The 15,277-nt window shown below is 53.2% G+C and overlaps 5 protein-coding genes across 5 annotated transcripts; 3 read left to right on the top strand and 2 right to left on the bottom strand.

Annotated features, from left to right (window-relative positions):
- Nucleotides 1–130: 130 nt before the first annotated feature.
- On the top strand, nucleotides 131–1,622 carry mde1 (methylthioribulose 1-phosphate dehydratase MDE1). Its single transcript, XM_025541167.1, has 3 exons — nucleotides 131–745; nucleotides 813–1,288; nucleotides 1,356–1,622. The coding sequence occupies exons 1-3, from the start codon at nucleotides 611–613 to the stop codon at nucleotides 1,465–1,467; spliced, it is 723 nt and encodes a 240-aa protein (XP_025398994.1). The 5' UTR covers nucleotides 131–610; the 3' UTR covers nucleotides 1,468–1,622.
- Nucleotides 1,623–2,022: 400 nt separating this feature from the next.
- BO70DRAFT_396982 (sorting nexin 1) lies at nucleotides 2,023–4,061 on the top strand (the record flags this gene model as incomplete). Its single annotated transcript, XM_025546658.1, has 6 exons — nucleotides 2,023–2,056; nucleotides 2,118–2,177; nucleotides 2,277–2,755; nucleotides 2,816–3,196; nucleotides 3,252–3,854; nucleotides 3,918–4,061. 6 exons carry the CDS (start codon nucleotides 2,023–2,025, stop codon nucleotides 4,059–4,061), a joined length of 1,701 nt encoding a protein of 566 aa, XP_025398993.1.
- A 292-nt stretch (nucleotides 4,062–4,353) lies between these two features.
- On the bottom strand, nucleotides 4,354–5,293 carry BO70DRAFT_362645 (mitochondrial 54S ribosomal protein bL31m). Its single transcript, XM_025543364.1, has one exon. The coding sequence runs from the start codon at nucleotides 5,069–5,071 to the stop codon at nucleotides 4,577–4,579; it is 495 nt and encodes a 164-aa protein (XP_025398992.1). The 5' UTR covers nucleotides 5,072–5,293; the 3' UTR covers nucleotides 4,354–4,576.
- Nucleotides 5,294–5,495: 202 nt separating this feature from the next.
- BO70DRAFT_315980 (flavin reductase family protein) lies at nucleotides 5,496–6,638 on the top strand. Its single transcript, XM_025540336.1, has 2 exons — nucleotides 5,496–5,512; nucleotides 5,576–6,638. The coding sequence occupies exon 2, from the start codon at nucleotides 5,740–5,742 to the stop codon at nucleotides 6,322–6,324; it is 585 nt and encodes a 194-aa protein (XP_025398991.1). The 5' UTR covers nucleotides 5,496–5,512; nucleotides 5,576–5,739; the 3' UTR covers nucleotides 6,325–6,638.
- Nucleotides 6,639–7,254: 616 nt separating this feature from the next.
- On the bottom strand, nucleotides 7,255–10,962 carry BO70DRAFT_315977 (putative ubiquitination network signaling protein). Its single transcript, XM_025540335.1, has 2 exons — nucleotides 8,921–10,962; nucleotides 7,255–8,854 (listed from the first exon to the last, which is right to left on the bottom strand). The coding sequence occupies exons 1-2, from the start codon at nucleotides 10,662–10,664 to the stop codon at nucleotides 7,533–7,535; spliced, it is 3,066 nt and encodes a 1,021-aa protein (XP_025398990.1). The 5' UTR covers nucleotides 10,665–10,962; the 3' UTR covers nucleotides 7,255–7,532.
- Nucleotides 10,963–15,277: the final 4,315 nt, after the last annotated feature.

The raw sequence follows: 15,277 nt of genomic DNA, 5'->3' as shown, positions 1-15,277 counted from the left end.
GCAAAACCGATGCAAATCGATGCAAACCGCGGCTTCCGATTCGGCTGCCTCGTGTTCCGTACGGTAATATTGCATGTCCTGGTGACAGCCTGTATTCTCATTGTGCTCGTTCTCCTTTCAATGCTTTGAAGTCGCATGTGGAATTCCATCCAGCTATCCATCTATCCCCGAATTCTAGCCAGGCCGGTCTCTTTTTGGTCCTTTTCGGTCCCCTTTCCCTCTCTCGTTCCCCCTCAGCTTTCGCAGCCCAGGCACTAGAACACTGGCCGCCGTGCCAGTCCACCAATGACCGGCGATGGCGCGATCACTCCCCCGCTACCTTAATCAACCAAAGGCGTTAGTTGGATCCGAATAATTATTGTTGCTCCTCTTCTTGCTTCCCCTCCCCGCCCGCCTGTCATTTTTTCCTCCTCCTCCTGTCATACCTCGACTGCCTCGCCTGTACGACCCGCAGGCGCCGTCGCTACTCTTCACATCTACATATAGATCTCTCTCTCTCCCATTCAAAGGGTAGAGAAGAAACTCTGCGGGATCTGTCGGATATTCGCGACAGGACAGCGGCCGATCCTCCAAGCTATATCATACGCTGCCTAACAAATCCCACGTCACCATGGCCGAAGAAATCCAAAACGTGAACAATGACCACTTGGTCCAGTCGTCTGACCCTGAGCATCCCGCCAACAAGATCCCTGATCTCTGTCGCCGGTTCTACAACTGGGGTTGGGTCACCGGCACTGGTGGTGGGGTAAGAATTGTCGCACCTCCATAGCAAGCATGGTTTGTGGCTAATTGATCGCATTTGCTCTCGGCAGACTTCCATTCGCCAAGGCAACCATATCTTCATCGCTCCTTCTGGTGTCCAGAAGGAGATGATGCAACCGCACAACATCTTCGTTCTGGAATTCCCGACCCCCAAGTACCCACCCACCGCGCGCAAGTACATCCGCAAGCCGCTTAACCTGAACCCCTCCGCCTGCACCCCGTTGTTCCTGGCGGCTTTCGAGCGCGGTGCTGGCTGCTGCATCCACACCCACTCTCAGTGGGCGGTCCTGGTGACACTCCTGGTGGAGCGCGAGAAGGGTCCCGGTGCTTGCTTTGAGATTAGCAACATCGAGCAGATCAAGGGCATTCCCCGGGGTAAGGGCAAGGGTATGCTGGGCTTCTTCGATACCCTCAAGATCCCGATCATCGAGAACACCGCGTTCGAGGAAGATCTCACGGGCAGCTTGGAGAAGGCAATGGAGGAATACCCCGACACATGCGCCGTCCTGGTGAGGAGACATGGAATGTGAGTGACATTCATTCCCCCTCTTTTTGTCCTTTGCAAGTGATAGAAGGCTAATAATGGCATCTAGTTACGTCTGGGGAGACGATGTCACCAAGGCCAAGACCCAGTGCGAGAGTTTGGATTATCTGTTCCAGCTTGCTGTTGAGATGCACAAGCTTGGCCTTCCTTGGGTGAAATAAGTGCTCTGTAAGTGGGGTCTTCGCTGTGACATTCCAATCCTGGTGTCCTGTGACCCCTGCCTGCGCCGTAGAAGAGTCGCAGTCTGGGGTCTCTTTTTTCCACAAAATATAGTGATGATGACGATATATATGATAGCAATGCACGAATGAATTGCAAAACAGCGGTATTCCTGTGTAGAATGGCAGCAGTGATGCATTGTGACCGGCCCTGGTTTAAAGTAGAATAAGCCCCAGACCAACCTGGCACCACTCCCATGTTTTCGAAGCACTGAGTGACTAGCATCTGAGCCGGTTTGAATTGTCTTGCTGGACTGTAGAATAAATACCACTCAGGCGTTGAGGACCTCCCTTCATCTTGGCGGGGGAACCCTAATCCGTAGTTGGACAACGGCGCGGATCATCGGGCTACGGCAACCTGGTCGCTCCCACTCTCCGACTGCGATCCCTCACCTACCCCGAGCTCTCTGTCCGCTGAGCTGTGTCCTGGACGAATTCCTCTGCTGGATTCTCTTCTTCAATTTTTTCATCTCCTGAAATTCATTGCCAACCTTTCCCATGGATCTCGACGCCGGTGACTCCCCGTGGGGCGGTAAGCAACCAGGCAGTCACGGATACAATCGCATCGTGCTTCCACTAATACAAGTACACAGACGTGCCTTCGCAATCTAGCAGCAGCCGTGATGCCCCACGGTCTGAACTCGAAGAAACCAGTATGGACTCCCGCCTCCTCCCCCCCCCCAACAAACGCATCTCCTCCGCTTGATTGCTTCATTCCCCACACGCTCTAACCCGATGACGATATCCCACAGCTCCCGATCAACCTACACAGCAAGCTAGCTCCGCTGCCCCCCGTTCTCCCGTACGACGAGGCCCCCGAGGCACCCGCAGAATCAATGCGCAGGCAACCAAACTAGAAGCCGTGGATGATTCGTTCGATCCGCTGGGTCCGCTCGGAGACAAGGCGGAGAGTGGCCCCCATGAACAAGCACCTACCCCGCCGCAGAAGGAGGCCTTCTCAGGGCGCAATGTTCGTCCGACATCATCCGCATCCCAAGCATCCAGCGGCACTGGTTTGGCGGATTCCGTGAACCTGGAAGAGGACGGTGCAGGGTTTCGAGGACCCCCGCCGGTACAACTCCCTAGCGATGTGGAAGGGTCGAAACGTCAATCCCAGCCCAGTATCAGTGTGGAAAAGGCTGCGAACCCGACTTTTGACATCACTGTTGGTGATCCGCACAAAGTGGGAGATCTTACCAGCAGTCACATTGTATATCAAGTGAGAACCAAGGTATGTGGCTCCATTCCTGATCTCTGGGATGCTGTTGGGCTCCGCTCATGATCCACATAGACGTCTTCCAAGGCATACCGACAACCCGAATTCACCGTCAGTCGCCGATACCGCGACTTCCTGTGGCTGTATAACTCGATGCACAACAACAACCCCGGTGTTGTGGTCCCCCCTCCCCCGGAGAAGCAGGCGGTAGGCCGATTCGATACGAACTTTGTCGAGACCAGAAGAGCTGCCCTGGAGCGTATGCTGAACAAGATCGCGGCGCACCCTATTCTTCAGCATGACGGCGACCTCAAAATCTTCCTTGAGAGCGAAACGTTCAACATGGACGTCAAGAACAAGGAGAATCGGGAACCAGATCTGGGCCAGAGCAAGGGTATGTTCAGTTCGTTCGGTATCAACGTTGGCGGTGGTGGGAAATTTGTCGAACACGATGATGTAAGTTCTCTGACGCTGGAAGCTGTCGGACTACTGTGCTAATGGCTTTTGACAGTGGTTCCACGACCGGAAGATCTACCTGGATGCTCTGGAGAATCAACTCAAGGCATTGTTGAAGTCCGTTGACACGGTGGTTGCCCAGCGCAAGGGATTGGCCGAAGCTGCAGGTGACTTTTCGGCTTCCCTCCATGCGTTGGCAGCTGTCGAGCTGTCCCCGGCACTTTCTACTCCTCTGGACGGTCTTTCCGACCTGCAGCTGCGCATCAGAGAGCTGTACGAGCGCCAGGCGCAACAGGATGTCCTGACCCTGGGCATTACGATCGATGAGTATCTTCGTCTGATTGGAAGTGTTAAGACGGCCTTCAACCAGCGACAGAAGGCCTTCCACAGCTGGCACGCAGCGGAAGCAGAGATGCAGAAGCGCAAGCACACCCAGGAGAAACTTCTCAGGCAAGGCAAGACCCAGCAGGATCGTCTAACTCAGGTCAATGCCGACGTGGCGGACGCCGAGAGGAAGGTTCACCAGGCGCGGTTGTTGTTCGAAGACATGGGCCGGCTGATGCGAAATGAGCTGCAACGATTCGAGAAGGAGAAGGTCGAGGACTTCAAGTCTGGCGTTGAGACTTTCCTGGAGAGCGCGGTTGAAGCCCAGAAGGAGGTAAGCCAATACAAGCGTACTACACCGGAATCGCTCTACTCGATTGCTAACCTGATTCCGCAGTTGATTGAGCTCTGGGAGACGTTCCTCCTGCAACTCGATGCGGGCGACGAGGGCAATCCCCTATACGCCCCTGCGGGCAGCGATGGTCCCACGCAGCCTGCAGTCGAAGGAACGGCCCCGGCATCCACGGCAGAAGAGGCATAGGCGGCTTTCCCTCTTTTCTCGCTCTGTACAAAAGAAACGCAACGACTCGTTGATGTCCCACCCACTTTCACCCCCACCCTCGTCTACGCGTGTCCCGTTCACTGTTAATTGTCACTCAGTCTACTGTATGATGCGGCGTACAACTGCTTTCCATGTTATGGCGAGTCTTTCCCCAGTATGCAATCGAAACACTTTCTAGCAGCGTCTTGAGATCTTCAATCCTCCTCCACCATGTAGTTCTAATGGATCAGCCTCGTTTGTCCCTACCGACTCCGCACCCCCGGATCATGAATAGAAGACTGTATGCATATGGCCCTGGAGCTGGAACCACCAATGCTGAAACTCCATTCAAATGGTATGATTGTACTGTACATAAAAGAGCCCAACAAGATCTGTATCGTATCACAACATCGAGCGAAAATATGATAAAAAAAAATCAATAGAACCCTTCTAACCCCCTACCCAAACCCAATCCTATCCAATCAATCAATCAATCAATCAATCAATCGGTCCAATTAGTTCTTCTTCTTCGAACCCTGCTCCTCCTGCCCAAACGAACTGATCAAATCCAGCAGATTGTCCTCCTCCTCCTGGGCAGCGGCGGCCTCCGCAGCAGCCGCCGCCTTCTTGCTCTCGGCCGACTCGCCGTCCTTATTATCTGCGTCTTCATTCACAGGCGTGTTCGCATCCCAGATGCGACCGAACTTTGCTCGGAAAGCCGCCAGCCGACCGGCCTCGTCGTCCTCGATGTTCTTCAGCTTGTTTGAAGACGGGTTCCAGAGCAGCGCGTTGCGGGTGTCACGGGTGGTGCGGTAGATTGGGGCGGGAGAGGAGGTACGGTGAGTGAAGGTACTGCCGTCGGTCAGGGTGATCAATTGGGTGAACTGGTAGGGCCGCTTGGGACGGCGGAGGAGCGTAGCATGCCGGCATTGCGAGCAGATGAAGGTTGTGGAGGTCTGGACGCGGGCGGTGGTGGCCGCGCTGCGGCGGAGGGGAGTGCTGAGGGACATGGTCTTGGTTTGGCACCCGGACGAGGAGAATATGTGGCGGAGGATATGGACGGGGCAGAGACGGTGGAATTATTGGGCTGGTTGAAGCGTCCCAAACTGACTGTCGCGGAGGTCAAATTTGGGCGGTCCGCCGCGATTATGTCAGCGTTCCGTGGCTGCCTTTTTCTCGTCGCGCCGCATCTTTCTTCAGCTTCGTCGACCCCCTCCCTCCTGTCGACTGCGTCGTGCGCAGAATGCTCGCCCATTGAGCCCCGAGTGGCCTTCTGTCTGAGTCTTCATGATGACCTTGCTTGGTACCCGTGGCGGCCTTTTCTCGACTTTCCTTCCTGTTCTCTCGCCAGTCCTTCCGTGAGCTGCGAGCTCCGTCTGCTTGCGGGATAATGCTTCCATACTACTCTCGATCCGTGCTCGCCGCCAGTCGGACGGCGGGCCACTTCACGGGTTAGTTGGGTTGAAGATTCCATGTGTTTTCATGGTCGCTTACCTTGCCATATCTCTCTGAAGGACAATGCACACCCATCCTTCGCACCGCTCTCCAGATCGAGCTCCCGCAATCCCGCAGACTGGGCACCAACGTCATTCCAAACGCGAAGACCACCACCACTACCACAGACACTCGGCGCTCCAAGAATGAAACCCCCTGCCTATCCGACCAAATCCGACTCCTAATGAGACGAGTCCCCTACCCTGTCGCCATCATCACAGCCACCGACCCCCACGGGCCACCTGAAAAGGCCTTCCGCGGGATGACCGTCTCCTCGTTCAACACCGTCACCCTCAGCCCGGAACCCGTCATCTCATTCAACGTGCGCCGACCCTCCGAGACCCTGAGCGCCCTCCAATCCTCTACGCGATTCCTTGTCCACCTCCTCGCCCCCCGACAAGCTACCGCATCCCTCGCCCGGGACTTCTCCAAGGGCAACCACAACCTGTCCATCCTGGCCGGGAAGAGCGAATACGAATTCGTCTCACACGCCCCTACACCATCTGGCGACGATGCTCCAAGCAGACCCCTCCCATTGCTGCAGAGAAAAGAGAATACCCGGTCCGCGGACTCGGAGGACTTCCCATTCGTATTCGAGTGTCGACTCCACCCGCAGGGAATCCAGGTGCACGACCATACCATTGTCGTGGGGACGGTTGTTCGAGCTCTTTCGGGCTCGCTATCCAACCTGGACGCGGATACCAAGGCCGCAGACCTTTGTCTGACGTATGCTAATACCCGGTTCTGGGAAATGGGTCATGAGATCTGAGATACTTATCCTATCTTCTTCCTTGGTTCCGTCGGACATCATCATCTTCGTGAGGACTGAACATCCATCTCACGCGTATATACCACTACCTACTACATTCTTGACTCTTGCATCGGGTGATAGATCCTCACACCATCAATATGAGTTGCTGAGTCGGTTCAGCGGCCCTTGTACAGTACACCTCACAAACACCACACTACATCACATCACATCACACACATTACACTCCATGCATTCTACTATGAGATATGTCATTTGGTAATAACGTCTCTCTCTCTCTCTGTTTGTATATAGAATCTCCCATAGATAAGAAGAAACGTCTACCACAACCATCACATTCAAATCGAGCTACCCATACCTATTAGTGTAATGTACGGAGTAGATAGATAGTACGTCACTTACCTGCTACTTACCTACTGCAACTGCGCTAAGACATGTCCATATCCATCTATACCTCATCGCCAGGTATACTGATCGAGTCACATCACGTCACATACCTAGAAACAACCACCCGACAGCAACAGCTACAGGATACGCATCATACTCTCTAGCTCTAGTAGTAGCACGCAGCGACACGACACTCACCCAAGGACAGTACTGTACTGTACTGTCTGGCCTAGCCTAGACTAGACTAGTTCTAGACTAGTTCAGTCTAGTCTAGTCTACTAAGTCTACTAAGTAAGTCTAATCCAGTCATGCAGACTATCTATCTTGTAGTTACCTACAGATTATTACAGCAAACACGTAGCTACACACTATCTACGCCGCATCAGAACCAAAGCTTTCGGCACATTATGAATAAGATCTACCTAGGTCATGACACAAGAATTGTCCGTTCATAGGCGGCGGGGGAGGGGGGCGATGATGGGATGATGGGATGATTGGATGATTGGATACCAGGCACGTACGTAGTCAGGAAAACGGCCGCGTAAGAAAATGCCGGTCTGGGCTGTTCTGGTCTGTGCATGATGTCTGTCTAGTAGTCCAAAGAACCCGATGCAGGGAACCCGATGCAGGGGAGAGAAAAATGCCACACACACACATACACACACACAAACTTTCAATGTCATGTCCGAAGGTTGGATAATTCACTACTACACACAAGAAACCGGGACCACTTGCAACCAGGACCACATCGGATGGATGGATAGATGTCTTGAGTTACCTCAAAAAATAAAAAAAAAACAAAACTACTATTTCTCCATGGCCTAGTGGCCCTTAGCACCTGCCGAGCTGGGGCTGCCACTTCCGCTACCGCTTCCGCCGCTACCATTGCTTCCACTTCCGCTGCCACGGCTCCCTGCCCGCTGGAACGGGCTGGAGGTGGTAGGTCTCATGATTGGGTTGGGGGTGGTGCCTTCGGAGCCGGAATTCCCCTGCTTCTCGATGACGGTGTCGGAAAGATCGAGTTGGAAGGGTCCGCGCCGGTTAGGGTCCAGGAATTCGGTGCCATAGCCACTGCTCCGCGCGGACCGGTTGGAGAACGACCGGTCACGGTAGGTGAAATCCGTATCGAAGTAGTTGCCGGCGTTACCGAGCGGAGAGGTCGGGAAGTGTTGCAGGTACAAAGGCGGCTGGTCCGGGCTGGTCGGGTGAGACGACGAAGTCGCACCAACAGGAGACGAAGTGTGCTGCAGCGGACTGGACTTCAGCGACGGGAAGCTGAGCCCCAGAAGCGATCTGGTGCTGGGCGCGGCGGTGGCCAGTGCTCCAAGAGACATGCTAGGCGCCTCGGTCAGAGGGTTGGTGCCGGGCAGGTTCCCTTCGGGAGTAAGCGGGGCAGAATCCAAGAGCATCTGCTGCTGCTGTTGCTGAATGGCCTGCTCGATAGCAGCCGCTTGTTGCCACAGCTGGGTGGTGCGCAACTGGTACTCCTGAACGGACTGGCTGATGCTTGCAAACTGATCGTTGAAGCTAACCTCCAGTTTCGCCTGGTCTTGCTCCCTGGCGAACTGTTCCGCAGCACGACGCTCCCGCTCATTGAGACCTTGCGCGTTCGCAGAGACGATCCGCTCGTATTGCTCGTTGACCCTGGTGCGGCGACCCTGGAGGCGTTCTTTTCTCTGCACGGCAGAGCTCAGCTCAGACTCCAGGGAAGACACCTCACGAGCAGCAGCGGACCGCGCATCGACCAGCTCCTCCTTGGCAAGGTTAAGCTGTTCCAACTCTTTCTCAAATTCGGCTTTCTGAGTCGACCATTCCTCCAGTTCCTCCTCCGGAATGTTCTCTAGGCTGTCAAGTTGGTTTTCGAGCGCGGCTGTGGCTTCTTCGGTTTGCTTGATGTTCCTTTCTAGCTGCAAAGAGCGTTGCTTTTGTCGGTTCTCATCAGTACCACTCTGCAGACGATGGTTGTAGTTATCCAGCTCCTTCCTGATTTTGGATATGACGAGTTTGTGGTCGTTTTTGGCCTTCCTTAACCGGGAACGCTTCTCGTTCAGCTTCACCTCGGCGTTGACGATCGAGTTCTTCAGCGTGGTGGTCGGTGACGACGGGCGATAGGACGGTTGCGGAGGAGTAGGGACTGAGGAGACTAGTGGTGGCAAACATGAGACAGCCGCCTTTGACGAATTCAAGGACAGACGAGTCGTGCCCTTACCTTGTTCCGCGTCAGTTGCAGCGGGAGTCTTGACGCTCATGACGCAAATCTCTTCATCCGTATCACTTCGCATGAAGGAGCAAGTGTAGGCGCAGTTTGGGGCAAGTCCAGACACTTCGCCCCGCCAGTGTACCGTATTTGATCCTTTTGGCGCATCCTGTGCCTTGATGATCGTTGCAGTCGCCCACAGCGCACCATTGACACAAACATAGAACGGTTCCGTTTCTTCACTTCCCAGACGGCCAGCTTCGCATGCCCCGGAAAGCGTAGGGTCATCGAGTGAGGCGAGATCACCAGCGGCGAATTTGATCGTAGAGCTATCGATTTCGGTTATCCAAACAAGTCCATCATCCAACGAAACACCCTGAAGGTCTTCCTCTGTCATCATGAGACCTCTTCCAGTTTTGTTCAACGCCCTTGAATGCTCATACTCCCTCATCACCGTCACCTTCGTGCTCGCGAGCGCGGCCCAAAACGGTTGACGGCTCCGGACCTGATTTGCCTGCCTTCTGCGTTTCTTTGCCGAAACTAGTCTATCCCTGCCATCCTTGTTCGCGGGCGTGACAATCTGGCCATCGGCGCCGATATAAGAAGAGACGCTGGCTCCCGACTCAAACGCGGAATCGATTTGTGTCTGCGAGCCGGCAGACGCTTCGGTATCGACGCGCTTGCCATTCCGAGGTGGGGCTGGGGACCGGTTTTTCGCCATCGACCTTCTCGCCATAGCAGTGCCTGCTTGAGCCAAGATGTGAACCGCAAGAAGACTGCGCATCCAGCTTGGAGAGCTCTGTGGTTCTGTGCGCCGAAACTCGGGTGGCATGAGATGCGAGTATTGCGATAAGAAATCGGGGGTGACGATTTTCGCGGAGAGCAGGTGACCTATAACGAAATCCTGTATACCTTTACTGCGGAGAAGATGTAATACGAGAACGATGCCAACGCAAAGGGCATTGACCCCTCCATTTTTACCCGACCCTCCTCCGCCCAGGGTGATAGCAACCTGGACGTGAGCCAGATCGAGGGCGAAGTTCTGCGCCCAAGTCCACATAAAAAGACCCCAAAACAGAAGGCAGAACCCATCCATCGCTATCATTGTACCGAGAGACGGCGTTCCGGCAGGGCCCTGGAAGATGTCGAAGTTGGAGGTCAAGGAACCAGCAGACGCACCGCTAGGAGGCATGAAGGTCAGGGAGGCGAACAAGAACTGAACCAAAGTGAGAACCATAGGCGGCAGCTGCAGAAGAAATATCAGAATGGCGATCGTGTCGTACATGGGGCAAGACTTGAGGATAGTCGAGGCCAGCTGGAGTGGGTTGACAGAGGCGCTGGAAGCCGACCTCTTGGAGCCGGTCGCCGACTTCTCCGTCCGACGCGCTGCCTGCCCGGCAAGTGCACCGTTCTGCGGGGCGGCGCCATTTGTCTGTCCATAAGACATGTCCACGTTGCCCTTAGCATACCCGTTTAGTGAGCCGCGTCCGTTGCCATCCGCCTTGGAGCTGTCCGCCGTGCCGTTGGCCTTGGTTGCCGTGGATGCCGACGAGGTTATTGCCGAGTCGCTGGAAGAGCGAGATGCGGGCCAGTCGACTTGAGTGGAAGGACCAGAGTTCGGGGTAGAGGCGCCGTTGGAGTTCCCATTCAGATTCCCATTGGACTTTTGCTTGTTCACTTTCTTTCCGGGACCGACGAGGCCATTCTCATGCCGATTGCTGTGACTCTTCCTAGCCGTGGCCGATGAACGTGGCATGGACGAGGGAGCCTAACACCCAGGTCCGAGTCAGCTTGGCAGGGAGGAGCCAAGGACTTGGACCAGGCGAGAATTGAGGACGAAGACAGCGTTAAAGAGGCGGGAGGGTTGGAGAGGAAGGGGGTGTGGGTGAGAGGATAGGAAAGGGAGGGGAGATAAACCCAGGAAGCGTGCGGGAAAAAGGAATGACAGGAGGGGACAGAAAGTCGGGTAAAGCAAAGACTAGGATGAGAAAAGGAAAGTCAGAACGAATCGGATTGGATATGGGGAAGGGGAGGGGGGAGGGTGAGTAAGAGAGGGTGGCGGGGGGAGAGAAAGAGAAGGGAAAAATGAATGAGGTTTGGTAGACTTTTGGGTCTGGATAGACGAGGCGGGAAAAAGACGAAACGAAAAGGTTGGAACGGATCGTCAGAGGGAAACCACCAAGGCAGCAAGGCGGCCGCGCCCGGGCGATACTGATACAATACGGGATTACCCTCGATGCTGGCCTCAGGCTCTAGAAGTCTCTCAGCTGAGCAGCGCAGAACCGCCGCCGCATCGGCCCATCCCCGGCCTGTCATGTCACGGTATGTATCGAGACCGTCCCCGGTCTGGTACCGTACATACATATGTATCTAAGTAACATGACGTACTGTCCACAGCGCTGGCTTCCGGTTGGCTGCTGGCCATTCAGATTCATTCTTGGACTGATTTTTGGGGTGATCTCAAGCTTAGGATAGGCCCAGCCACGGAGATCGCAGATGACAGAAGAGCAGTGTGCTGCACCAAAATACAGATGAGCGAGCGGAGGTTCCATGGTCCGGGTGGTCTTGATTTACTGTCGATTAGTTACAGGAGAGATTGACACCTGGCGCTTCAGCCACATCACTCGGGAGTAAGCTTGCTTCAAAACAAGACAAGAATCAAGGCAACTGACTTGATGCCTCCGTATGGGGCTAGATACATACTAAAAGCTGCTTCCTTTGGACGCTAGCTGTGTGCTTGCTTCGACAGCTCCACTGGCCGGGATCTAAGCCTCCTGTCAATCTCACGCTTTCCAGAGACAACCTGGAATGCAGTCAGTGCATATCCAGCCTTCTTCCAGCAGCACTCGAAGAAGCTAGAATGAACCCTCTCCGAACAAGTTAAGGATCGCTATTTTAACCAATATATCATGTAAAATGGCGGCACGCCCATACCTCTTACCGATTGCCGTGAATGGCCGTCACATCCCTCGCTCGTCCTAACTGATCCGTGGACTGATGGCTGCTGGAAGACTAGGCTCGCGAGTCGGGTGGTCTACGTGTTCAGTCTGGCCTTACCTGCGATGCTGGTATCTTTGATAGGCCCGTGGATTCCCATGCTCATTTACCCCTCCTTCACACGCAGCCACCCTACATATCACGTCTTCTCCGCTGGCTATTGACAAGACCGGGGGCGTCTTGATCGGGTCATCCAGGATAAGGACCTAACTAGACAGGCCGATCCGACGATCCCATCCTCCATGGGCTGGCTATCTGCTGATTGTTAGTCTGTATGTCAACTACCCCATACTCCATACTCCCTGCAGAGAGATACGGTGAGCGGGCTAGCTTCAAATCTCGTCATCCGCAGCATGGCAGGAACACGGTCCGTCCCATATACTTGAAGCCGGCTTCGATCTTCCCGACGGGAGTTATACTCCCAGGAGTCTGCTCGGTATATCAAGCAAATGTCGCTCTGGCCTTTTCTAGCCTGTGGCACGCGGATCAAGATAAGCATATCCTCACACCCGGATGATAGGGTCTGGTCGCCGAATTGTCAGTTGACACTTGCATGGCGAGTGTTACAGCTGATAGACGGTTATCTGTAATGCTCATACATGCCAAGTCCGGCAAGATGGGCATGTATGTACATCTGTAAGGAGAACAATGTTGTGCCATTGGCTTCCTACCTTACTCGAGAGGGAGCCAGTCAGGGCTCCCAAAGGGAGTACATCTCTTGCGGTCGTAAGACTCTCAATGCCATTGTCATCATGGGAAATCGTACATCGTCCCTCGGACAATTATCATCGCAACCCACAATGTTGTGTCAGGTAGCTAAGAGATTAGATAAGCCCGTATTCGCACGTAATTCTTTACATACCTAAATATAGACTGTATTGTAATGTATACCGATACGGTAATTCACCGAGAGATCTCCTCCGACGCAGGTAAAATCATCTTGTAAGTACGGAGTGCTCGCCCTTTTTCCTAACGGCGAGATGTCACCTAGCTCAGTGGCCCGTCGACAGGGCTTGTCCACATGCCGTACGTCAGGCTGGATGCCGCATGGCAGGCAAAGGATCGTGATCTGGCTCTGCTGTGGGAAGTTGGCCGCCGACAAGAAGAAGGATCGACTAGCCTTGGAATCGGATGGATGATCGACCAGTTCTGCCCTAAAGTGGACAGTCGCGTCGAAAGGGTTTGCCGGTCTTGCCCCGCAAGTCTTGTCAGATGATGCCAGGATTATTATCCCGTCTCTTCTGTCGCTGTTGTGGGCGGTCACGATTGGGCGTTGGACCCTTGATCGTGCAGTAATACAGGGAAGACCCTGAAGAAGATATCTATCTACCTGTCCTACTCGATGTCATCATCCAGGACGGTAACAACGGTACACCAGGGTAGCACCATTCTGAAACTCTACTACGTTTGAAGAACCCGGGCGCTGGAACCGATACCGATCCGGAAAAGCTTCCGAACAGCGACAACGACTAAGGGTCTGGAAAGTCTGGAAGATGGCTCTGTGGCGCAAAAGAAAAGGGCGGGTCAAGCCGTGACGAACCAACATTTGGCAACGGTAAATCCGTGGCAACCACCACCTTTTTTGTTACCACTGCAATAATAATATGAGCCGGGATCGAGTCACCCGATGAAGCAGCAATATGACTTCTTTATCGCCCTGTGTTTCCAAAGTCGGAAGATCACGGAAGAATCTTATTTTTTTTTTTTTCTTTTTGCGATTTCATAATGCCATCTGACTACTGTCGTGCATTATCTTTCCTGTGAGCGAACACTAGTAGGTACCTAGAGCATGCATCACATGGCAGTGTATACATACAGCAAGTAAGTAAGTTATGGTTATCTGCTGCCGACGCCCGAGCCGAACCAGCGGCTCTCTTCCATCAAGCTTGACTTCCCGACTTCTAGAACATGGAATCCATGCTGTGGCATCGACAAAGGATTGAGAAGTAGATTTGACTACTATTTCTAGTTGGTAAACCCACACCATGCCTCAATTCTGCCTCCAATCTTTCCCCCCAGTTGCAAGTTGCTTCGACGCTGTTGATTACCGCGATCTACTCCCCAGCACCATTGCAGCCGCAATATGAATCTTGAGAATATACAGAATATATGCAATGAACCAGCATTCGTTTTGCACATACACCCAGGTCAGCTAAATGGTAGTCGTTTTTTCGAATATCCAAGGATCCGAGGGTACTGTCACTTTGCCCCCTTTGTGGATCTTAGAGGTAGTAAGACGATGCGCCACACAATTCCATCATCTTCAAAATAATTAATGCGAATGGCTGTTCTTCCATTAGCAAGAGAGGTCTAGATTAACTATCTGAGAACTGTCTGAGCAAGACTTACATTTCTGATACTGGTTGCCTTTCAGACAGTCAAAAAAATCGATGTCATTAATTCGCAAGTCGGATGTCATTTTGAACAGCTCGGACAACCACGTGCCTGTCGTCATCAGTCGCTCCTGGGGGGTTCCAGGTTGTTCACAAACCTTCCATGGAAGCTACCGCTTTGGTGCTGGTCGTTTCTGGTGAAAGACAACCAATAACTACCCTGCCCTACTAGAGTGGAATTCGTCTTGGGTATCGTTGCCCTGAGCGAGGACTTGATAACATGTCAAATGACACGGCCGATGGAGCAGTCTCCAGCCGAACTTTTTTACCTTTGACTAGGCTTGGCCACATGGAGGGGGGGGGGAATCTCGCACACATGCCACCGACTTTTCATATTCATCCTCTCCAAAAGAGCAACATCCTTACAACTACATCCAGGGATCTAAGAACATACTGGCCGCTTCAAACACCCTACCCTTATCTATGCTCGTCGAAAAGATCATGCAGGCTATTCCGCCCAGGAAACATCTTGAAATTAAAAACGTGGATAGAGACGCCCGTATCTGTACCGATCCTATATCCAGATACGTTCGATCGCTTTACCCCGAGGACCTAAGGTAGGTAGATAGGTACACTGAATTGTCTTGTGTGACAGTTATCAAACTCCCGCTCGAGTCATTTGCAATCACTTGCACAATTTCTACAATGAAACTCACCAATCGAAAGGAGCAATCTGGTACGGCACGTATACAACGAGAAGACCTTGTGCCCATGACTCTGTTTCCAACATGATATCCAGCCTCGAAGACCTAAGCCAGCAAGATCATATCATAAGGAAGCACAGGTATCCCAATACCCTATCGTAGGCGAATAAATCTTTCCAGGAAAGACATACGATCCCTACTTGCTTACACTACACACTAAAAGAGAAAAGCAAGGGGAAAGGCTGTCTACCCAACCAATCAATACATTTCAAGAAATACTCCGTATATGTCTAGGTAGGTGTGATTCCCCAGAAATCTTGCGCGGCTGTACCAGC

Source organism: Aspergillus heteromorphus, assembly GCF_003184545.1.
Source record: "Aspergillus heteromorphus CBS 117.55 chromosome Unknown BO70scaffold_14, whole genome shotgun sequence".
Classification (NCBI taxonomy): domain Eukaryota; kingdom Fungi; phylum Ascomycota; class Eurotiomycetes; order Eurotiales; family Aspergillaceae; genus Aspergillus; species Aspergillus heteromorphus.
The sequence above is the reverse complement of the archived record's forward strand: the minus strand, read 5'-3'. Positions and strand labels throughout refer to the sequence as shown.